This window comes from Diorhabda carinulata, chromosome 9 (genome assembly GCF_026250575.1).
Source record: "Diorhabda carinulata isolate Delta chromosome 9, icDioCari1.1, whole genome shotgun sequence".
NCBI classification, from domain to species: domain Eukaryota; kingdom Metazoa; phylum Arthropoda; class Insecta; order Coleoptera; family Chrysomelidae; genus Diorhabda; species Diorhabda carinulata.
In genome coordinates, this window is record NC_079468.1 from 2,921,761 (window position 1) to 2,947,442 (window position 25,682).

The 25,682-nt window shown below is 32.0% G+C and overlaps 1 protein-coding gene across 9 annotated transcripts in view; it reads left to right on the top strand.

The window, feature by feature from the left end:
* The window catches only part of LOC130898106 (tyrosine-protein phosphatase Lar), a 524,093-nt gene extending 507,017 nt beyond the window's left edge, over window positions 1–17,076 (top strand). For all 9 annotated transcript variants that reach the window (XM_057807152.1, XM_057807151.1, XM_057807155.1 and 6 more), the window contains 7 exons: window positions 824–2,361; window positions 4,673–5,108; window positions 5,183–5,644; window positions 7,813–8,384; window positions 10,608–10,888; window positions 11,409–11,544; window positions 11,613–17,076. In XM_057807152.1, the coding sequence (XP_057663135.1) occupies window positions 824–2,361; window positions 4,673–5,108; window positions 5,183–5,644; window positions 7,813–8,384; window positions 10,608–10,888; window positions 11,409–11,544; window positions 11,613–11,681 (3,494 nt within the window). In that variant the 3' untranslated portion in view covers window positions 11,682–17,076. The remainder of the gene's footprint in view (window positions 1–823; window positions 2,362–4,672; window positions 5,109–5,182; window positions 5,645–7,812; window positions 8,385–10,607; window positions 10,889–11,408; window positions 11,545–11,612) is intronic.
* The last annotated feature ends 8,606 nt before the right edge of the window (window positions 17,077–25,682 follow it).

The following is a 25,682-nucleotide window of genomic DNA, read 5'->3' on the forward strand; positions in this document are numbered from 1 at the left end:
TGTGATTCATTTTTTGGTTAAATTCGAAACAAAAGTCATCGCTCGTTCATCGTATGCGCCAGATTTGGTACTTTGTGGCTTTTTTTCTCTTTTCCAAATTGAAAAACTCACATCTGGAATCGCGCTACGAGTCCTTTGGATCTATAAAACGTTTTTATGTGATTTTTTTCTCAAAATTTTGTTTTATTTGTGTAGATAAACATGAAAAAAATATGTGAACTGATTTTTTTCTCAAAAATCCAACGTTAAAACAAAGATTTATAAACATAAGGAATACTACTTGGTTATTTTGAGGCTTCTACTTGTGGCAAAACACCGGATTTTTGAAATTTTAAATCACATTACATTCTGACATGATTGTGATTCATTTTTTGGTTAAATTCGAAACAAAAGTCATCGCTCGTTCATCGTATGCGCCAGATTTGGTACTTTGTGGCTTTTTTTCTCTTTTCCAAATTGAAAAACTCACATCTGGAATCGCGCTACGAGTCCTTTGGATCTATAAAACGTTTTTATGTGATTTTTTTCTCAAAATTTTGTTTTATTTGTGTAGATGAACATGAAAAAAATTATGTGAACTTCGTTTGATGTTTTGCAAAAAAATTATGAACGATTTTATTCAAAAAAGTGCGTTTGTGATAACATTTAAAGTCATAAGATCATATGAAATCTTAGGGTGAGATCTTTCCCTTATTTTTTTTATCTTTAAAAGAATCTTTCGATGTTCTATAGCGAAAATTCGAGAATATCATAATAGTATATAAAATTATCTATATATCTTGATTGTTGCTTAAATTTTCTAATTTTTTTATTTACATTTCAGCAACTCACACCAATTATAGAATAAACGATTTGGAACGGGGTGTCGAATACGAATTCCGAGTAGCCGGTCAAAATCACATTGGAATAGGACAAGAGGCGATCAAATACAAGAAAACCCCAGAAGGTCCACCGACCGGTCCTCCCACCAATATAACCTACCATTTCCAAACGCCAGATGTCGTTTGCATATCATGGAGCCCCCCGAGTAGAGAACATCGCAACGGACAAATTACCAAATACGACATACAATTCCACAAGAAATCAGATCACAGTAACATAATAATCAGAAACGTGTCAAATACTAAAGCCGTATTTACAAATTTAGAAGAAAATACCGAATACGTGTTCCATATTAAAGCTTATACGAGTCAAGGAGACGGACCGAATAGCGAAAAATATACGGTTCAAACCGAACGGGATATAGGAAGAGCACCGATGTCGGTAAAGGCCGTAGCGACATCGGATTCCAGCGTGGAAGTTTGGTGGGAACCGGTACCATCAAGAAACAAAGTGATAGGATACAAAATATTTTACACGATGACAGCCGTAGAAGATTTGGACGAATGGCAGCACAAGATAGTAGGTTTAACGGAATCCGCAGATTTGGTAAACCTCGAAAAATACGCTCAATACGCCATAGCGGTGGCGGCTAGAATGAAAAACGGTCTCGGAAGACTTTCCGAAAAGGAATTAGTTAAAGTTAAACCGGAAGACGTACCCCTTAATTTACGAGCTCACGAAGTAACCACACATTCGATGACCCTATCTTGGTCACCACCGATTAGATTGAATCCGATCAAGTACAAAATTTCCTTCGATGCGATCAAAGAATTCGTCGATTCGCAGGGAATCACCCAGACGCAAAATATACCTAGAGTTGAAATTAAATTAGACGCCGACGTTCGATCGCACACCATTAACGAACTATCACCTTTCACTACTTATAACGTCAACGTTAGCGCTATACCGACCGATAATTCCTACCGACCACCTACGAAGATAACTGTAACTACGCAAATGGCGGCTCCACAACCGATGGTCAAACCAGATTTTTACGGCGTAGTAAACGGAGAAGAAATACACGTTATATTACCCCAAGCTTCCGAAGAATACGGTCCTATCAGTCATTATTATTTAGTCGTAGTACCAGAAAACAAAATGACAATCCAAAAGAACCCCGATCAATTTTTAACCGACGAACTGATAGCTAACATTGAAAAGATACCGGAAAATTCGGATCTACCTTATATAGCAGCCAAATTTCCGCAGAGGAACATACCGTACACCTATCATTTAGGTACAGGTGAAAGTAACGACGGTTACGTCAATTATAAATTGGAACACGGTAAACGTTATAGGATATTCGTAAGATCGGTGGTTGATACGCCGCAAAAACATTTGTATACCAGTAGTCCGTTTTCCGAATTTTTATCTTTGGATATGCGAGAAGTACCTCCTGGCGATCCTCCTCGAAGACCAAATCCGAATACACCCACCGATACCGACGTTAAAGTTAGTTCTCAAAAAAAAGAGGCAGAGGTAAAGTTTTCAACAATAGTATTTTGAATCAATAAAATTAATCTAAATCTAACCTAACCTAACCTACCGGACTCACACATGACCCGTCTTCTACCCCAATCATTAATCACATGTTGAAAAAACCAAAAAATAGAAATCTAGTTGTAGAAATTCTTAGTTCGAGATGTACGTGTGATAGTTAACCAACTATATACACTAATGTAGCTTCCAGGATATACCAAGAAATGAGGCAGTTGTTGAAAAAGGTGCAATGACTCCATACCTTGGACCAGAATTATACTGTGACCTTTAGAGATGCCACATCAATAACGAACTAAACGGATGGCTAAAGAATCAGATGAATCAGATCAAAGATAATCCAAAGTTTGAGGAACTGTTGTGATAACCAGTAACGACATAAAGTTGGTGGTCGGTTTTCTGGCAGGTCAAATACCACCTTAAGACGAAACAGCAGAGCATCTACTCTGTGAATGTCATACTCACTTCATTAAAAGGCTTAAGTACCTAGGGAAGCGGGACACAAAACCTCCCTACTTAGGAAGGAGAGTCCATGTATTTTGGAAGCATAACAATAAGATGTAAAGTCTTCTAGGTATAGGTGCTGTAAACCCAAAACAATCTACAACCAACTATTATAAAACTCTAATACTTGTAAGCCAATTTTGTTGTTATACCTGATGCTGAATACAGGATCAAGACCGAGCACCTTATCTCCATCTAGGTATATTTGAAGCTGCTTTGACGTGTTTGGATTAAATCTAATAATATGTATTTCAAAGTGGCGGACCCCCGTAATTTTTTCTTATTTATTCTAACGGTACACACTGGGCCAAAACACCAAATTATCGGACATTGCAATTTTATCGCCAGATTGTTGGACATACGAAAAAAAGTTAAACGTAAACCCCCATTATTTTTTAACGAGGTATTCAAGTTTTAATTTTGATGTTCAGGATGATCCAGAAGACCCTATGATTTGACGTCATAAATTGATTCCGCACTCTATTTTCAGCAACTTTTACTAAATCACTTTTTTTGATACGAGCAACCGTACAAAACAAAACCTTTCAACTCTTTAATACTTAAATAAATAAAACTGTTTTAGTTATTGGGTGGTATATGGTTTTTATCTGGAAAAAAAATTAAAGAAACCGAAAAAAAATTACGTTGATATTATACTAAAACTGCTTCGTCCCGTAGAATTATTTGTGAGTGTAGCTTTTAGAAATAGCCATATGAAGAATAATGATTCTGTCCGGGACCCTAGGGATCGTTAATAAAATTCTGACCGTGTAGGTGCCGCGATTGCTTAATGCTGATCAAAAGCCTGCTTGCATTAAAAGTTCAAACGTTATGCAAGTGAAATTTTTGTCGATAAATGGATGGGACTCAGGTGCACTGTTGTAGCCCAAAAACAAAAATACAATCGAACCAATGGACTAAAACCGTTGAACTTATTCCCAAGAAAGCAAAAACCTGGTTCTGGTCACAATATCTTTCTACAAACCAAAACCCCCTTTTCCATTTTTTGTTCTTATAGCTATCCAGATTTCTTCACTGACTTTTTTGTTTTTACAAGTCTTGGCGATTGAAAAAAAGCGAGAAAGGAAGATTTTTTTTCCTTCTGGATAGTCTGAAGATCGTTCAAGCTTAGAGGGCTCTCAAGAAGGTGAAAACTCACAATTTACAAGATAATAATCCGTTCCTTAGACACATACGGATGTGAGACATGGACTATGACGACGACAAGTGAGCGAAGATCCGTACTAAAGATTTTTGTCCCTGTATGCGAGAATTGGTGCTTGGAGGATCTGAGGGAATGCTGAGCTGAGACAGATTTGGTGGCGTTCATCTAGAGGGGCGCGTGGAGAGGATGCCTGTTGATCTATACTCACGCAGAACTATGTATGGAGTTCATGGAGAACGTCGACTGGGAGGAAGACCACGCCTTAGAGGGTTAGAGGACGTTGAGACGGACTTGATCCAGCTAATGGTTCGACATTGGAGGCACCATGCTCGGGACAGATTGTGAGAAGGCCCAGGTTCTCAAAGGATCGTAGCGCTGTTAAAGAAGAAAGAAGAAAATAAATAATTTTGGTAACAACTTGGGAGGAAATTTAAAAAAAAATTGACGATGTACAATGATAATGGAAACTAAGAAGCATTTATTTAAGTACATACACTAGCCAACTCTCTATTTATAGTATTTATACCAAAAAGAATTTCTCGATCATTCGGTTCCATAAAGTAAACAAACAAAAAGGACCTTCCCAGAAATTGCTTCTATAAAAGTTTTTTTTTGTTATTATAGGTGTTCAAAATCATCGGACCGATAATAGCAGCCCTACTTCTGTCTGTGATACTAGTAATATTATTTATATTAAGAAAAAGAAGACAACCTTGTAAAACTCCCGATCAGACAGCCGTTACAAGACCGTTAATCCAACCGGATCTGAATGCTAGTATAGCTCCTAGCGACCCAGTCGAAATGAGAAGATTAAATTTCCAAACGCCGGCTATGATATCACATCCTCCTATTCCTATATCGGAATTAGCCGTTCATATAGAAAAACTAAAAGCCAACGATAATCTGAAATTTTCTCAAGAATACGAAAGTATCGAACCCGGACAACAATTTACGTGGGATCATTCTAACATGGATGTAAATAAACCTAAAAATAGATACGCCAATGTCATTGCTTATGATCATAGTCGGGTAATTTTACCCAGCGAAGGAGGCGTTTTAGGTACGTACAACAATTTGACAAAACTTAACTTAACCTAACATTTTGACAGTTATTTTCAACGTTTTTAATTTCAGGTACCGATTACATAAACGCCAATTACTGCGACGGTTATCGAAAGCACAACGCTTACGTCGCTACCCAGGGTCCTCTACCGGAGACGTTCGCCGATTTTTGGCGGATGTGTTGGGAATTGAAATCTGCTACGGTTGTTATGATGACGAAATTAGAAGAAAGGACACGAATTAAATGCGATCAATATTGGCCGACGCGCGGTACCGAAACATACGGTAGTATGAACGTGACAGTTACGGAAGTCCACGAATTAGCCACGTACTGTATCCGAACGTTCCAGATTCACAAAGAGGGTTACAGCGAACGAAGGGAATTGAAACAATTGCAATTTACTGCTTGGCCGGATCATGGGGTACCCGATCATCCGGCGCCTTTCTTGCAATTCTTAAGAAGAGTCAGAACTTTGAATCCGCTCGATGCCGGACCTATTATTGTACATTGTTCTGCGGGAGTAGGAAGAACAGGTAAATAACATTCCTAAATTCCTATATAATTTACCAGGTGTGATGTAAAAAATAATCTTAGTACCCATTGAGGCAACCGATGACAAGTTTAAACCCCTTCAAGCTTCAGTGTGTTACTAAAATATATATAGTAAGATCGTAGTTAGGATATCTGTCAAATTACTTGGATCTTGAATAGTACATCAAAATTAAGTTACAAAAAAATACCAAAGAAACTTATGGAATGTTATTGTGATAATATAGACAATTTAAATACTGTTTACAAGTGGTAAAAGCGATTTAAAATTGAGGGTGATTCATATAAAGACTAGGAACTGTCCATACGTCCTTCTACCTCTCTTAAGAGATGAAAATATGTGAAAATTGCACAAATTTGTTCCTTCAAATACACTATTTGAGATATTAAATAGAAAATGTCCTGAAAAATTATTCGGTTACTAAAAAGTTTCCTATCCGCATGATACACCAGACTTAGTACTATGCAACTTCTGGATGTTCTTGATAATAACAAATGTGCTTAAATAGAAACATTTCGATATTAACGTTAAGTAATTTGTAATCACACCTCGTACCTTGATTGTAATATAATTATTTTTGTTCTAGTGTAACTAGTTGCTATGTCACTTTGGTAGTAAAATTAGAACGTGACCGTTCACTATTACTTTAACTGTAGTTGGAGAACCACAATATTACCTTTGAACTACTGATTAGATAGTAAAGTTCAAAATAATTTGTTTCAAACTGTTTTTAACAAAAAGAAAAAGGAAGACTGGATACTTTCTTCGCTGTAGGAATAGTTCAATTTGTTACTAAAAGAAACTTGATAAGTTGAAGTATCTACTGCACCAACAAGAAGGAAAATTAAATATATCATTCAATTCACTCAACCAGAACAATGTGATTCCATCATTCAATGTTCAAGATCATTTACTAGACAAATAAAACACTTGTAATACTGAAAATGAAAAACCACAATGGTACATTTGAACTACTAATCAGATATTGACTTGTCATACTGAAAATGAAAAACCACAATGGTACATTTGAACTACTAATCAGATATTGACATAAAACTATTAAATTGCGAAAAAAGGAGTATATGAAATACACTAAATGGAATATTTAAATACATTCCTACTTCCTGTCATTCGTAGATTTTTTTTAATTTTGAGCTTAAAACTGATAAAGTATTATCGAAAAGATTACTGTTTAAAATAACATATTGTTATTATTAATAAATAGTTATCAATTAATCTACTACTTAACTAACGTGGTGACTTTATTTTAAGGTGATTTCGGTCCTGTACTCGTTGAGAATTAAATATTTCAATTTTATTAAATGACACAAACCTCATAATCAAAAATAATTTCCCTTTCATCAAAACCAACTTCTAACTAACCATGTGGACCATAGATAAATAATTTGAATGAGAAATGGACAATAAAACAATGAGGATTGTCGCTTTTGAATATGTTCTCCGAAATGTCATGTCAGATTTTCAAAAGTTCGTTTGAAATGTTTTTGAAAACACAATGGTTTGAAGGGTATAGTCATCCCTATGAATAGTTATTTCCCATTGCTTTTAGAGCTTTGTCCTTTTGATGAAACAAAGCTTCATATACATTTTCATTGGTAGGAAATGATTGGAAAGTTTCAAAGCTTTTTTTAACAAATTTTGACAGTTGTATTTCGAAATTTCACTCAGTTGTCAATCAGTAACCCCTACTGGTCAATATAAAAATAGTAGCCCTCAGAAACGTGAAGAAAAAGAAGTGTATTTTTCTAACTGCTTATAAATTATTACATTATATGATTGTTGGCATCCATTTTCCTTGAAAAACATGTTACCTTCCAGGTTTGAGATTGGTATATTGATTTCTGAGATCTTTAGGATCTATCCAATTGTTTTTGTAAAAAAACTGAAGCCTATACTTCACTTGTATACTCTTAAAAATATTATTTTCTTAATATTTTCAAAATTCTGTTTCCTTTGAGCTTTTTTATTCACACTGTGTTGCCTTAGTTGCAAAATCAAGCAAGTTTTTAATAAATAAATGCATTATATTGAATGGAACGGAACGGTAAATTGAATAAATGATATTTAGATATGACAACGTTGCTTTAGTGGAGCATTATTTTCAATATTTCAATTCATTTTCTTTTGCAGGTTGTTTCATTGTAATCGATTCGATGCTTGAACGTATGCGACACGAAAAAACCGTGGATATTTACGGTCATGTGACATGTTTGCGCGCCCAACGTAATTACATGGTCCAAACGGAAGATCAATATATCTTTATCCACGATTCTTTATTGGAAGCCTACATTTGCGGTCAGACTGAAGTACCGGCGAGAAATCTTCATTCACATATCCAAAAATTGATGCAGCTCGAACCGGGAGAAAACATATCGGGGATGGAACACGAATTTAAAAAATTGAGTAACATTAAGACTGATTCATCACGTTTCGCGACTGCGAATTTGCCTTGCAATAAGCACAAAAACCGTTTGGTACATATCTTACCGTTCGAAACCACAAGGGTTTGTCTTACCCCATTGAGAAATATTGAAAGTTCCGATTATATCAATGCTAGTTTCATAGACGGTTATAGATATAGGAAGGCGTATATTGCTACACAAGGACCTATGTCCGATACTACTGATGATTTGTGGAGGATGCTGTGGGAGCACAATTCTACCATTATAGTCATGCTGACGAAACTTAAGGAAATGGGAAGGGTAAGTATATATATTTTTTTAAATTTATTTAATCGTAACTCATCTTACCGTACGTTGTGTGCCATATATTTCATTCTCCATGCATTTCTATCTTCTTTTTTTGCTCTTTTATTCCTTCCTATTTTATTTCCTTTATCTTAACATTTTTTGTTCCATGTTTTTCTTGGTCTTCCTCTATAATTTTTGCTTGCTATTTTGGATTTTAACGTTTTCTTTGGTATTCTGTTTTCAGGCATTTATGGGGACTTCTTGATTTAATGTCAATGTCTAGCAGACCTCACTACTTTTCCCACAATTTCTTTTTTTATATATTTTTTGTGCTTCGTTTATGCCACTCTTTCTATTTTTATGTTTTTTTTACTTATGCATCTTTACTACAGAATGATGCTCTCATTGTATCAAATATTTCACCCTCTTTCCTTTTTCTTCATTTATTTCCTGCTCTATTTTTTATTATTGCATCTAAATATTCATATTTTTATACTTATTCAATTTGATTTTCTTGTATTTGAATAATGTGTACTTCTGTTTATATATATTGTTCTCCATGCCTTTCTATCTTCTTCCGTTTACTCTTTTATACCTTCCTATTTTATTTACTTTATCTCAGCAGCTTTTCTACATTTTTTATTTCATATTTCACTTGGTATTCCTCTATAATTTTTTCCTGATATTCTGGATTATCTTTAGTATACTATTTTTGGGCATTGGGCATATGTGTCCTAATCATTTCAATCTTATCTCTGGTTTTATCTTTAGTATTTCTCTATTTGTTTCATTTCTTACTTTATTTTTTTTCTTTTATCTTCTATTTTCTTTAGGAATCTTATTTTGCATTGTATTTTTAGGGTCTAATTGATTTTGATTTAATGTCAATGTCTAGCAGACCTAACCATTTTTTCACAATTTCTATTTTTATATTTTTTAGTACTTTTTTTGCCACTATTTCTATGTTTTTTATGCTTCTTTTTTTCCAATGCTTTCATTGTATTAAATATTTCACTCACTTTTCCTTTTCTTTCATTTATTTACTTTTACAATTTAATTTCATATTCATTTCTGTATTTCCATGTCTTAGATATTCTCCCGATATCAATTCCCTCATATATGTTGGTTCCATTCTCCCTATAATAAATTTTTGTTTGCTTCTTTTAATGTTTCATCAATTACTATTATGGAAAGTAGTGGAATTATAACAACACTTATCTTTATGACATATTCCCTCAATTCTTCGTTGTTTGCTCATACCACATTTTCATTATTCTTGTACATTGTTCTTATAATTGTTATTGTCCTCTGATCTATATTACGGTTATTAAGTATTTTGAATATTCTTATTCGATCAAAAGCTTTCTCCAAATCTATAAAACATAAATGAACTTCCATATATTCATTTTTTCATGTAATTGCAAATATCAAGTCGTTTGTTTCCACTTCCGAACACAAATCGTGAGTCGTCTTAAGTGTCTACGACTTTATTTCTTATTTTGTTCACTATTATTCTAGTCTTTATTTTTATTGGTTTCCTTGTTATTGTTATTTTTCTTGCTGCATTATCTCATTAATTAATTCTGTTGATTCATTTATCACCTCTTCATCCATATATTTAATCATTTCAGCAGGTATATTGTTTCTTATTGGCGCTTTTCCTAGATTTAATTACTTCTATCACTTCTTCTTCCTTGTGTTTTCAAAAATTCAATTACTGCCTATTCCTACAATATCTTCTTCAATATCTGCATTTGTAATCTCATATTAAAATATTCTTTCCATTACTCTATCTTCCTCGGTTATTATATTTCCTTCCTTGTCTTTTATATTCATCATATATTCCTTTTTAAATACTTCGGTGTTCCATGTAATAATTTTTTATTTTCCCTAAAGTTTTCTGTCGTTTTATGCCCGAAATTTATCCATGATTTTTCTTAGACTTCTTTTACTTTAGTTGATCTTTTTTTTTACTTAATATTTTTCATAACCTTCTGTATTTTCCATATTTAAGTATTTCAAACTTTCCTATCTTTCGTTAACTTTCTTACCTTATTCATCCACCATTCTTTCTGGTTTATGTTCTTCGTAGGTATTTTTGATTCTCCATGTCTCTTTAACAGCTTCAAGGATACTATTTTTAAATCTCCTCCATTTTTCTTCCACTCTTAATTACAATTTTTCAAATTAAATTGAAAGAAACAAATGTTTACATAATTCTGTATAAAATGCTAGGAGAAATGTCATCAGTATTGGCCCAGTGAAAGATCTGTGAGATATCAGTGCTTCGTCGTGGATCCTATAGCCGAATATAACATGCCCCAGTACATACTGAGAGAATTCAAAGTAACTGATGCAAGAGATGGTTCATCCAGGACAATAAGACAATTCCAGTTTACCGATTGGCCGGAACAGGGAGTTCCAAAATCGGGAGAAGGATTCATCGATTTCATCGGGCAGGTTCATAAAACTAAGGAACAATTCGGACAGGATGGTCCGATTACCGTTCACTGTAGGTAAGTATCTAATTATTATTTTATCAATAAAATTCTCCTGAATATTTTTTTGTTTGTTACTGTAATGATTTTAAAAAAATGGTTCCTGGGAAGATCCATAAATGGGATTAAATTTTTCAAATTGAAAGGGACTTGTGTTGTGGCGCTTTGTCATGATAAACAAGGGAGCAGTAGGTGCATTTTTCAAGTATCTTCCTATCACAAACATTCCAGTACCCCAAGACAATTTTAATGAACTTTCCTCATTCTAAATAGACTCATTCCACTGGTAAACAATCTTCAAAGTTACCACATTATCACCGTAGATTAATTTTAATATGTCGTGGGCTTCCTTTGAACTATTTTGCAACTTCACTGACAAAGTCACTTGTCTTAATATATAAGGGGTGAGACATACTAGTTCAAATAGATGCAATGTAAATTGCTGCTATAAAAATTCATTTACCAACAATATGGAAATTATAATGAAAAATTTTTTGGAATTTGTGGTTAAATGATTGTAACAAACAAGCTTTTTTAGTGCTGGGGTTGGTAGAACTGGTGTGTTTATAACACTGAGCATAGTTCTCGAAAGGATGCAGTATGAAGGAGTTGTAGATGTATTCCAAACAGCAAGGATATTAAGAACGCAACGACCAGCTATGGTTCAAACAGAAGTAAGTTAATCATTTAAGTAATTTCAAGAAATATATCTAAATTGTTTTTTTATTTTTTTTTTCTATAGGATCAATACCAGTTTTGCTACCGGGCCGCATTGGAGTATCTAGGCTCCTTCGACCACTACACCAACTAATAAATACCACTTTACCCCATATTTACTGCCAAACTGGATATTGACATGGAAAAATTTAGAAATGTATTTAAACAAGTGATTAGTGAACAAACCTTAGGAACTAGCGTGCAAATGTGTATAAATATGTGCCTAATGTATATGTGGAAAAAAGAAATGCCAGAAATTTATATTTATTTTGAACACAAGATCTCTAGCAAATTGTCTCTGTACAAAAATGCGGCTCGCATTTTTAATCTTGAGTTTGAATATACTTACATGTAATTAGGTACTTGAAAATTTGCGTAGCACTTGTCCTTTCGTATCGAAGAGGATCAGCCGCATTAGGATTAATAATAATAATATAAAGGTGTTGATGATTGAAGGAAACTCAATCTAATTTATTTTTTTAATAATACTTTAATACAAATATTAATCCCTAGTTGATATATAGTAATCGATTGAAGGAAATATATATTGTGAGCTAGAAAATAGTTCAAAAGCAACAGAAACAAGAGAAAATAGCACTGATAAAAAGTAAATTGAAACCGTTGAATCACTCACTTTGTAAATTTTCATTATTTAATGGTTAGAATAATTTATAAAGGATCATTTACGAGACACATACAACACTTGTTGTCATACTGAAGTTGAAAAACCACAATGGTACATTTGAACTACTGGCTAGTAAAGTTCAAAATCAATTGTTTGAAACTGTTTTCAACAAAAGAAAATGGAAAAACTGGATTCTTTCTTCACTCTGTGAATATTATAATTTGTCACTAAAGGAAGCTTGATAAGTTGGAATACCTACTGCACTAAGAAGAAAGAAAAATTGAATCTGTCATTCAATTCACTCAACCAGAATACTGTGATTTCATTATTCGATATTAAGGATCATTTACGAGATAAATAAAACACTTGTTGCCATACTGAAGTTGAGAAATCACAATGGTACATTTGAACTACTGGCCATATGGATAGGTTTACAGAAAACTATTAATTTGAGAAAAAAATTGATATAGGAATTGCACTAAATGGAAAATTTTAATAAATTCCACTTTATACAAAGATTGTTGAATTTATCTGTTATTAATTTTTTTTATTTTGAGCTTAAAACTGATAAAGTATTATCAAAAAGATTACTGATCAAAATAAAGTATTGTAAATTGTTATAATTAATAAAGAAGAGTTATCAACTAATCATATTTATAGGCTAATTAACTAATATAGTGAATTTATTCAAAGATAAATTCAGTCCTGTACTTGATGTAGATTTAGAAATTCAAGTTTATCATCAAATTCCAAAATTTATACTCCTTTTTCTTAATTTAAATATTTTATACAATTGTTGCAACAATCAAGTTAGAATTATCAATTTATTTAAATAAAATATTAAAACTAAATCATTTTAAACCTCTGTATTCTATGAAATGATTAAAATCAATATCGAAATGAATCTTTTTTTCAAATTTTTACTTCTTAGGCCTCTTTATTTATATGTCGTGATGATTTGTCGTTATTTTATGTCTCCTCTATTTTTATTTGAAAATTAAATGAGACATAAAATCATCACGAAATGATTCTTTAGCAACATCAGATATTCAAATACCTTGGGGCCTTGATAACTGAAGATAATGAAGTGACAACAAGAGTTGTTGCGGGGAACAAATGCTTCTGGGCAGTCCAGAGAGCGCTCAAGTTTTGAGGGCTCTTACGATGGTTAAAACTCATCATTTTAAAGACAATAATCTGTTCTGTAGACACATACGGATGCGAGACATGGACTATGACGACGACAAGTGAACGAATCTTGAAATGCTGGGAACGTAAGATCTTAGTAAAGATTTTTGGACCTGTTTAAGAGATCGGTGCTTGGGGAATCACAGAGCCATGTATGGAGTTCCTGGAGGAGCGTGACTGAGAGGAAGACCGCGCCTTCGCTGGTTAGAGAACGTTGAGGTGGATCTGGTCTAGCTAGGGCAGGCACCATGCTCAGGACAGATTGTTGAGAAGGCCCTGGTTCTCAAAGGACTATAGCGCCAGTTAAAGAAGTTATAAGACTGGTTACTTAGAAACAATCAACACTTTTTACGATTCACTCTGTATAACTAGTGGAGTACCAGGCTATAAATTAATTATTTTCCCTCATATATCAACAAATTATTATTTAAATTACAGTTTTTCTTTATGTTTATAGATATAATGGAATAGACTTGAATTTTTAAAAATCGTACAAATTGTTTCCTTCCATCTCAACCACCTTGTAAATCTATAAATAAATAAAACTATTATTCATCTAAGAAATATAGAAATGTTGACATCCACTTATTTTCTGTCATTTCTTGTAATAAAAACTTTTTGATTGTCACTAGTTTCCAATTTTTGATATCGTCTCTATTTCGTAATTGTTTTTTTGGTTGTTTCACTCAAAATAATTATATAGTAACAAGACATAAGGCATGTACATATATTTAGTGCATTTATCCAATTATAAAGCTATAGTTTCACTGTATATTATCAATTGATATTTAACCGATGTTTTGTTTAGTTCGGTATTCGTGGCATCCATATTTCAAAATTTTTATACTTCCATTGAATACAGATATTCAAATTATAAAACTAAATATTCCCATTGAAAACTCACTTATACTTTCCAATACTTGTTTTCTTAAGTAGTAGTATTTTTGTGTAAAACGGCAGCTGGAAAATACTCATTTTATTCAAAATATTAAACTTCTCCTTTAGTAACATATTAGAATCGATTTTTAGAAAAATAAAATCAAATTGATCATAGAAATATTTGTATTGTTTACTTAAATGTTGAAGAGAATAGAAACACTGATTTTTTTATTAATTTTCAAAGAAAATAAAAAAATAATTACAATGTTCTTGATCCTCGACTTATATTTTTCCTTTTATTTAAATGAACAGTTTTCATACTTTATTTTTACTGGTTTTCCTTGTATCTTTTGCTCATCAAATTATCTCCTACATTTCCTTTTAACATTCGTACATTTTAATTTGTAACATTTTTCGAGCACGGTTAATTAATACTTAAAACTTCATTAAATCACAATTATTACAACACTATTAACTATCGCTTTGAAAAATCTATTACTGTATACCGCCCGGAAGCCTTCTCACTCGCCACATATCCCCAATATTCAACTACTGCTCTAATTTAAGTTTCCTGCCTTCTCAATATATATATGCGACGTTCTAGAACATAATAGAACCTTCTAGTATTAGTCTACCTCAACCAGAAACGTTTTGATCAGAATTCAACGGTTTCCCAATAGATGGAGGCACCTATCTTTTTATAGTTTCCATTACATTAACTCATAATCGGCGCCGTAAAATGGCGTGCGGCTGTGTCTCCATCACAATATAGATTTACCAGATATTTTGTTTCTTTTTAGGTATTACCTATACTATTATTGAACTCAATTTACTAATTTTAGCTATTTTTACTCGTTCCATATCATTTGGTATTGATTCTGGTCGATATCTGCAAGTTTTTTTCTTGTTTTTGTATCAAATCGTAGGTATTGGCAGCATTAAAATTCTTAAAGTAGTCGTGGAGTTTTTTGAATAGAAAAATTCGTATCATTACATGTAAATTACTGTATATTAATGAAGGTATTATTAGACTTTTTTTGTTATTTGAAAATAAACTTGGAAACATGGATGTCACCATTATTATCACATTTGTTATTAAATGTTGCGATTTATTCTAGTATCTTGCACTGAATCTCATGAATTAAATCAAATTTATGTAATTTTTTTGTTAATACTTGCTCATTGTGAAGTAAGAGCTAGAATATGTCACAGGAAAAATATTCTAACAAACTCGGTCCATAGAATAGAAGTTGAAGGAAATTATTCTTCATTACATGATCGTTCGGAAATATTAGTTGAAAAGACTGAAGTATTTTGTTGCAATTGGGTTATTGCAAATAGAAGAAACTAATATTTTTGAATTGATTCAGATTATTTTTAAAATAACCATTAAAATCTTAACTACTGGAAAAACTTTAGTTGATGTTTGATAATCCTCAATAATAACTATTTAATTCATATTCAACTTTTATTTTCATATTTTATGTTGAAAGAAAGCCAAAATATCGAGAAAAGCGACCGGAATGACTTCGGGACCTGGATTCTGCTAGATGTGTACAGATCCCATGATACAAATGAAAACAGAGAATGGAATCAATGGTTTTAGCAGATCTACAAGAAAATATAAACATAAATTTAGTTTACCTGTATGCCTCTTTCACTGAGTGAATCTTTGTAAAAAAAACAAAACAAAATGTTTTGAGACACAGGTGGTAATGGATTAAAATATCATAATTTTCATTGGTTTCTGACCTTCTCTCTTAAAAGGATTGTTAAGGAATATATTTATTTATATTTAATAACTCTAGTTCCTTAAATTCCTGTTTTAGCCCTTAAATAACTGGATCTCAAAAAAGAAGAAGAAATTTCAAAACCTCACAAGAATGATTGTGTCGAAAAGGAACCAACCAAATAATGAAATAACTGATAAACAAATAGGAAGAGAAAACAATCCATTAATATTGAGAAAAATGTATTTAAGAAGACGAAAATTCAAGTAGAAATAATACATTACATCATATAACATCATATTAAAATAGTTTAACCGATATCATCTTGAGTAGCTTAACAATTTTTGGGGGGAGATTCCTAGTAGATTAAAGGCAACATACATTTCAGAACTATCTACTGTGTCGTAAGCCTGCTTAAAATGTATAAACATAACATGAAGGACTCATAGCTTTTCTTAAGGGTGAATAGCTGATCTGTTGTTCCTCTACCTTTCTTGAAACCTTTTTTATTTTTTAAAATTGAATAAAATGTATTATACATAGATGCCAAATGTTATGTAGACTTGTACGTTAATAGACCATTTCTGGAATCATTGATGATATTCATACTGAACACACTGTTCACACCACTACCCCAACAGTCACAATTACACTGTCTGACTCGCGTTTCGATAACCAAGATATCGTCTTCAGAGATTGAAGGTAAAGTGTTTACCTTTAGGCTCTGAAGACGACAACTTGGTTATCGAAACGCGAGTCTGACAGTGTAATTGGTAGTGTAAACAGTGTATTCATTTTTCTGCATAGTTCCATAAATTCCTACCATGTGATTAGAGTCATTCTGGTTAAATTGAAAATAATGAGGTTAACATTTTAATGGTACCATAAAAGCCCAATGCAGTATATTTATAATGGAACATTTTTGTCATATGCAATATTTACAGTTTACTGTATCCATTGTGATATTTTTTTACTTTTGAATATTATTTACTCTATTATATATTTTAATGTAATTTTTAGTGTCGATTTATATTTTTTATGTGTATAAAATGATTTTGTTTGGAGTACAATTGTAGTTTTATTGGAAAACCTAATTTATTTCCAAAATTAATAATAACTTTTCGATGCCGCAGAAAGTAGTTGCCCCAGATAACGGGACAATCAGGTTTATATGGCAAATTACTTATTTTATCTACATTGGACACGGTGAAGGTTTTTGCATTTTTACATTTTTTGATAAATGTAGAAGGGTTACATTGAAGAAAAGAACAATGGGACAATTAAAAATACTGAACTAATCAAGCTGGATGCAAAGTATTCTCAAAACTGCATCCTGGATAAAAAAAATTCAACATTTCAAGGTGCCTAGAATCAAAAACCGACATTTTTTGGAAGTTCAGTCTGATATTGTTTCTTATATATTTTTCCATGCTGAATTCAGTACAACTGTTATTTTGTAGCAAATCCCGCCACATCCTAGTGTATTTTGAGGTGAGAGTTGAGGTTTATTAGCAATATCCGCGAAGTCTAAAGTTTCAAAATCATCCAAATCGGCTAATAGGAGCGCTTAGTTTTGTCACGTGACTACCCATGATCCTCTGCGAGTTTTTCACCGTTTATGCTTTATTTTTCACAGGGTGTTTGAACTGATTGAGAAAGATTAGAAAAAGAAGGACACTATTTTGAAGCCACAAGAGTATGGAGAAGTTCTGGGGAAACATGGAAGCGTGTTTATTATGTTGAGAGTCACTGTCCCGGTTAAAGACTGGAAGTCTGAATCTGAAAAAGTGCAAAAAATAACGAACTTGTGGCACTTCAAGTTCAATTCATCGAAAAGGATTATGGTAAAAAAGAACAAGAAGAAAAATAACATTCTGGTTCAGGGTGAAGTCTTTTATATAACTGAAACTTGTCGAGCAAAATCTGTCACGAAACCATTCCCTGAGATGGACCTGAATTATACATTGTCTCTGTTATACAGTAAAAATTATTGATTTTTTTACAAAAAATTAATAACTTATTATGATTGGTCTGTTTGTGACAGTTTTTTCCACTTTTTCCTTGAGGTGGACTTCAATTACACATTGTCTCTGTTATACAATAAAAATTAGTGATTTTTTTTTCAAAAAAATTCATAATTTCTTATGATTGGTCTGTTTGTGACAATTTTTTGTCCACTTTTACAAAAATTCCTTGAGATGGACTTGAATTATACATTGTCTCTGTCATACAGTAAAAATTAATAATTTATTATGATTGGTCTGTTTGTGACAGTTTTTGCCACTGTTTAGTTTGCTTGTCACTATACCAATGTGATCACTATGATATCAAATTGAACTAACTACGGCTGTTAGTTTTATATAGTATAGTAGTAAACAATATAAATAGGTTACAAAACAAATAAGCAGACTTCAGCTTCGTCTAACTTAAAGGAACATGTCCGGCTTCGCGGTCCTCATCAGTTAGCGAATTCGTAACATAATTATAATTGAAAAAACTTCTTGAAAGAACAAATTATTTTCTCAAATGTACCGTCTCAAAGGTTCACGATTGTAGATCGAATTTTTTTTACCCAGATCAAAAATGGGACTGTCGAGGTCCAAAGAATTCTCAAAAATGATTTTTTTCAAAATAAGATCGAGATATCTACTACATCTTTTATGATATGAACTGTATATATGTCTTCGATTAATAGTTAAACAATACTGAGGTTGAATTATTTTAAAATCTGATTTTCCCTACTTATTATCATGCTTTTCTTACCTTAGACCTTTTATACGAATATACAAATCAATTATTATTACAGCAAATAATAACATAGACAAGTACTATTTTCACTCTCTTACCCCACTTTTCTTATTCTCTCTTTTAATTTATAACAGAACATAAACACAGGTCAACTTTATTATTTTATATAACAAAAAATAATTATTGGAAAATACTTAATTGTGGAACACATTTTGTTTTTTGACGTGGCCGTTTCCAGTGTTTTGAGTAAATATAAACAAATAGCGTCCATGTTGTTGTTTTCAGGGTTGGTGGCTTCTTCTTTAAATTTTAATTTGAAAATGGACTCGAATCTCTGATACTATTCCAAGTGGTAGCAAATTAATAATCCATTCGTCACAATAAAACATTTGTTTATTAATTTATTTATTATTTAGTTTGTGATTCATTATCCTTATTGATATGGCTAGTATTTTACACAATTAGCTCAATATGAAAATTTTGTGATTTCTAGTTTATATAATTTTTATAATCTTGTAATTTTTCAAATCTTATTTGGCGTTAGCGATAAATTAATAAATTATGGCGCTAGTATAATTGTGTAAAATTTGCTACAATATCAGGCGTATGACGCAAGCAGAATTCCAATATTAATAATATAAATGGCGCTATAAAGATTATGAATGAACAACTTGCACAATTGTAAATTTATAGTACAGAAGTTACATAAATTAAAGCTGTAGAAGTGCAAGGTGAACATAAACGAGGTGTTATAGGCCAGTTAATAATTAAAACCATTCGTGGTTACATAGAATTGTAACCAATAAATAATCATAAATCATTATTTTAACGAAGATTAATTTTTCTTTCATATGTTCTACTTTACATTACGACAAACATCTTACAAATAACGAAGAATTACTTTAGATAAATAGACAATTGTCGAAAGTTTATAATACTAAAATACAAATATAACAAACTTATCAAATGTGAACAGCAATGGCGAGTTTTAGTTTTAGATTTTTCAACATCTTAATTGAAATTTAAATTTAGGTTTAATCAAATTATAACTACTATTAAAGTTTTATTGACATAGTAAACACAGCTTCGTTTATAAATATTTACAAATTGTGTAATAAACACAAATCAATTCTCAATTCTTTCAATAAATTTTATCGCTCAATAAATTGAACAAAAATATGGATCATCTGAGGATATTTAGTAACGCCCATGTATATATTAAACTAACAAGGGATTTAGAATAAACTTATTATTTTGACTTGTCAGAAGTCACGATAGATGGAGCTGCTTTATACAGTTTTATCGGTTTAAAAAAGCGTATAGAACTTTTACTATGTTGATATATAATGTTTATTTTGTTACATTTTTTATTATTTTTATATATTTTCATATTCTAATATATATATATATATATATTTTTATAAAATAAACTAAATCCTCATGTCATTTTTATTCTAGAATCTTCTTGACATGACAAGTATCATAGAAAGTATCTAATAATTTACCAATGTAGGCAACCAGCATTACCAATGATTGTATTTACGTAACAATAAGAAATTATTATACTGAGTTTATAAATAAATTATTGAGTATTCAACAGACTATTATTTACAAGCGTTATCTATAAACAAAGCTTTTAGGTTCATTAATTTCATAATTTTATTGACGAGTAACTGGCCTAACTTCAAGTGTACAAATAACACCATCAAAACTGTGACACGAAAATGGGAACAAATACAATCTCTATGAAAGATTAAAAAATGAAATCGTGTTAAATCAATACTTTACATGTATCATATTTTCTTGTAGGCGGACAAGAGAACAGATCGTAGGAAGAACAAGAATAAAATAAACAGACTATATTTGTTAGAATTAGAATTTGTTATTGGCACACGACATAAAGGCGCTTAAGTTGACATGAAACTGTAACTATTGTTGGTTTTCATTAAGCAATTGTGATTCATTATACCTGTATTTAGATCTTTGAGCCACATGATATTAAAATTTCAAAAAATCTATAACTTCCAATAAGCATACTAAAGCCATTATTCTCTTAACAGTACTGCTGTGGAATGTGGGTTAAACGTGGTTCATCTATGATTTAAACTGATTGAAATTAGGCGCGAAATTTGAAACTACGATAAACAATTAATGCTTCTCGAGTAGAAAGATGATATTCGCTATTTTTGGTTGAATGTGGAATTAAATTGTCAATTATTATTATAAAACAAAATGAGAATTACACGTAGATCGCAGTAATGTATAATTTAAATCTGTATTTTGACCTCAATTTTTAGTAGAATATATCGTTTATTGTGAATATTCATTATAGGAGATAAATAAAATTAATATTTCTTTATTCTGACGGAATACAAATTAAATTTTTACCTGAAAAAACAACTCGATTCCGCCTATTTCAAGATATGTAGGAAGATGTTTACATTTTTTTAAATATGGAAAGGAAAGGAATTGAATCCATTGAAGTGGGCTTGGTAGTCAGTACCGTACTTAGTATTTTTTCTACTTGTTCAGAACTAGTTCATTTTCAGGAAACATTTATTGCATGGTATTATACGGTTTTTAAACGTTGTTTTATGTAAATCTATTATTTATTTTAGGGTTTGTAAACATTATAATTATGCTCTAACTCCCATGTGGGGAGTTAGGGCTTTTTGAGACTAGGTATTACCAGCAGCAAACTTTTATATAAAAAGCCCTAAATCCAGTTTTTCTTAATAAATATGAAATATCAATTAATTTAACATTAAAGCAAAGTTGTGTACATTAAAACAATAACTTTTACACATCAAAAAACCCTTTTATAAAGTATCCCAACTTTGATGCAGGTGAAGAAATTGGTTTTCCTTTTTTCCTGTAAAATTTTGTTCTTCGGAGATAGGGCTTTATATCTTATCGGGGGGTATAAAGGAACACATTATCCATTTGTTCTTAATAACCCACAAGAGGACACCCCCCGACACGGTAACTCCGCATTTCATAAGCAAGTGTAGAGTTATACATCGGGGACAGCTATAGAGAAGGCGAAGGACCACTCGGATTAGATATTTTCCTACCGGTTGGAGGTTGGAAGAGGTTTACCCGAGGCAGCGAAACACACACACACACACATTAAGACGTCCAGACCAAGAAGCCAAGAGTGTATAGCCAACAGGCTAATCTCTTAACAAAAAGATAAGACATCCCAGAATCTCCCATAGACTTCAGGGGAGAGGAAGGAGTATACGCGCGAAACTGCGACCCGAAAAAAGGATGAGGACCTGTCGAAATGACAGGGGGTGGTGGAATGTCCTTCTTCGCACCCACTCGTGGATTTATCCGGGGGTGGATGCCTAGAGGGACGGGCTCGTCTCACGGGAAAGTGTGTGTGTGTGTGTGTTCTTAATATAAATTTTTGAGAAGACAGCTGGGCAGGAAGGACGGGAATCTGCAACTAGAGATAAACACGGAACTGTTTAAAATAAATCGATTTTTATTTTCTTTATTATACCGAAAATGTTGTCGGAAAAATACCCATGCAAGTTAGATCTCTTAAAATTAATCGCAAATTTCAATTTCCCATTTCAATAAACAACGTTTTTTTTTGGAATCTTGTAACTCACGACGGGCACGAGATTTTGGAATTGTCAAGATGTTTTCTTATAAAAAAATTAACGCACAAGCTGAAAAAATCTTCTGCATCGATCTTTACAAAAGGAGAGTTGACGAACTGTGCCACAATCAATATGCTTTTAGAATCTTGGAATCGTTGATCAAATTGTTGTCTTAAGTCTGGAAGAATTGCCACGTTTTCTTGGTTATTGCTGGGGTGTTGTGGAGGATTTTGTTTGTCAACGATCTCCCACAGCTCGACCTTTTTTGAAAATTATGTTATCATTCCACCGATGTTCTTATCCTTGCCTTGAAGCTGCAAATTTAAGCCATTCAACTTTTCAGTTATATCAGTAAGAAAGGATAAATATTGAAGTCATGTGGGATCTTCCAGTGAGATGCTTACCCCGATATTTTAAGAATTTCACCAGTGCAAGTAGCAACTCTTTGAAACGTTGCATAACTCTGCCTCTACTAAACCAACGAACTTCTGTACGAAGCAACAGATCATCATACTGGCATTCTAACTCTTCAATTAGTTCTGTGAACAGTCGTTTTTGAAGTGCATGTGCTCTAATTTTATTTACTATTTTGACAACTGTTTTCTTTACATTGTTCATACTTAAGAACTTTCCACACAGTGGCTGCTGGTGAATGATGCAATGGTAAGACAAAAATTTCGGCCTTTTAAATGTTAAAAATATATCTTTCAGTTGTATACCCAGTAAGCGGTACAACCTTTATCAGTTCTTTTGTTTCACAATCTTCAACCACTATTCTTACAAAAGTAGCCAACTGAGCTTTATCAACTATATCGGTTGATTCGTTAAGTTGTAAGGAAAAATAACTACAACGATCAAAATCAGTTTTATCTCTGAAACTAAGCTTTGCTTTTGAAGTTATCAAATAATGTAAAAATTCTAAAAATGCAGCTTTTAATCAACCCACCATCTTCGTACGGTTCATCGGTGGCTGCTTGTTCGTGTCTAGTGTTTTAAAAAGAGTTGACTGTTGTGCATTTAGCGGAGATTTTAACTGCATTACCTTCTCTCTTCTCAGAGCTGAATTCAGCGGATAATCTTTTTCAATTCCACTATGAACTGTCTTGAAATGACGTTCAACATTGCCTTTCTTTCCAATCGAGTCACTCACATTACAAAGTAAACAGACAAATTCATCTTTAGCTTGCGTAAAAAAGTAATCGGTTTCCTAGTAGATAGTGATAGGTTTTTGCTTGAGCTAGCCATAAAAAAAAACAAACAAGGAAGGAGCTTAAACGTGTACACGTGAATTAAACACATACGGCACAGACATAACCTCACTCTGGCTATACGCGTGACAATAGTAGTCTGGAAAACAAAAACGTGTAACTCCGGCAATGATTAATCGACTGCAGCGCTCCCAGACACTCAGAGCCATCGACTGTTCTATATAATTGTTACTTTGTAAATGTTTTGATAACCTCAATAAAACGGTCTAGTAAAACTATTCAGATGATTAGTTATTTAAATAATGTTTGAGCGTGTTTGTAACTGTTTTGAGTACCACTCAGCTTCCAAAAATTGTTATTTTTAATTAATAAAACGCCTCTTTCTAAGATAGAATATAACAACGATATCTACCGTATATTCGGAAAGAGAAAAACTTTTGGCGTCTGAATTAAAGTAATCCGGTCATACTAATACATATTTTAGCGAATTAAATAAAATTTATAGCCATAATTTTCTATATTTTCGGTCGTTTTCCATAACCATATATTTGATAAACAACTTTTGTTTAGTGGGTAGTATCCTATTTGAGATAAAACAACTTTTTTGGATTTTGCAAAGGTGTATTATAATCGCGGAATGGTTTCCATGTGGGATACGAATTATTTTCATAATTAAAGTGAGTTTTTCAATCGGATTCTACTGTATGATACTAAAAACAGTGGCAGCGTGAAGGGGTATTACGATTACGAATAATATTGATAGCCGACGCCAGTCGTTTTAATGTAAAAAAGTATATTACTAAAATCAATCTTCGCTGCATATTCACCTATTTGTTTTTACCTGAGGAATTGTTGTGTCATTTTGAATTGCATTGAACTTTATGTTAGACGCAGTTAGGTTAGGTTAGTTATATTAACTATATAGATATAAAACATATGTAAAAACGTTAATATAACTAACCTAACCTAACTATGTTCAAAGTAAAGTTAACAATGTTTGTTGGTAAAATGTTAGCAGCCAACTTCATGTATGTCATATGTCATTTGTCTAAGTTGTCGCTGTCAAGAAGTAATAATCAAACAGACAATTCCTCATGGCAAAAACAAATAGGTGTATATGCAGCAAAGATTGATTTTAGTAATATACTTACGTCTGTTTACAATTTATAATAACTATTGACTATAAGGATATAAAACATATATAAAAACGTTGTCATTAAACATTTGTTCAAATAATGAATGTTGTATTATTTTTTTACCAAATGTCATTAGGGTTCTGGATGAAACACTTTAAATAACATACTTTCAATCTATAAGTGTAAAGTCGAATATAACTTTGTAATACATTGTAATAAAATTAATTGTCATTCTTATTTTAAAATATTCTCATTGTAATCAAAATCGATCATCATAAAAATAAAAGGTGTATATCGAGAACTACTTTTCAAAAAAAAAGTATGTTCGTCCATGTAAATATACGGTAAGTAAAAAGTAATAAGTATGCAAGGCAACAAATTGTAATTTTGCTAAAAAATATTGATATTTTTCAGTTTTCCTAGATAGTATCCGTCACATTTTATACACCTTTGAGATACATTTTCCGAAAAAATGTCTCAGCTTGTCACTTGCACGAAGGATTCTACCTGCGTAACAGGAATGGATAAATGCCAAACGGGTCCTCCTTGTTAGCTTGGTAGAATATTATTATTATTGATGTCAATAAATGTTCATTCAAACTGTAAAACATTTTCATGAATTTGAAATTTACTCGAAAAAAGTTCAAATTGAACTTTGTACTAATCTTTTTATTGCATATTATTTAGTTTGATTTTGATATTAATTAACAATAACATCCTTCGATTACAAGAAACTTTAGAAAATTGGATTTGAATTAGTTGGCGATTAGTTTTGTATCATTAAAATTTTGATACCAAAAATTGATATTTGTTCAGAAAATTTGGATGGACTTTTGTTCTATTTACTATTTTTTTCTAAAATTAATTCAAATTGTTCTCTTTTGGTATTACTAACACATTGACAACATTCCCTTACAATAAATTGGATTTATATTCATTTGTTAGTTTTGGGATTATAATGTAAAGTATT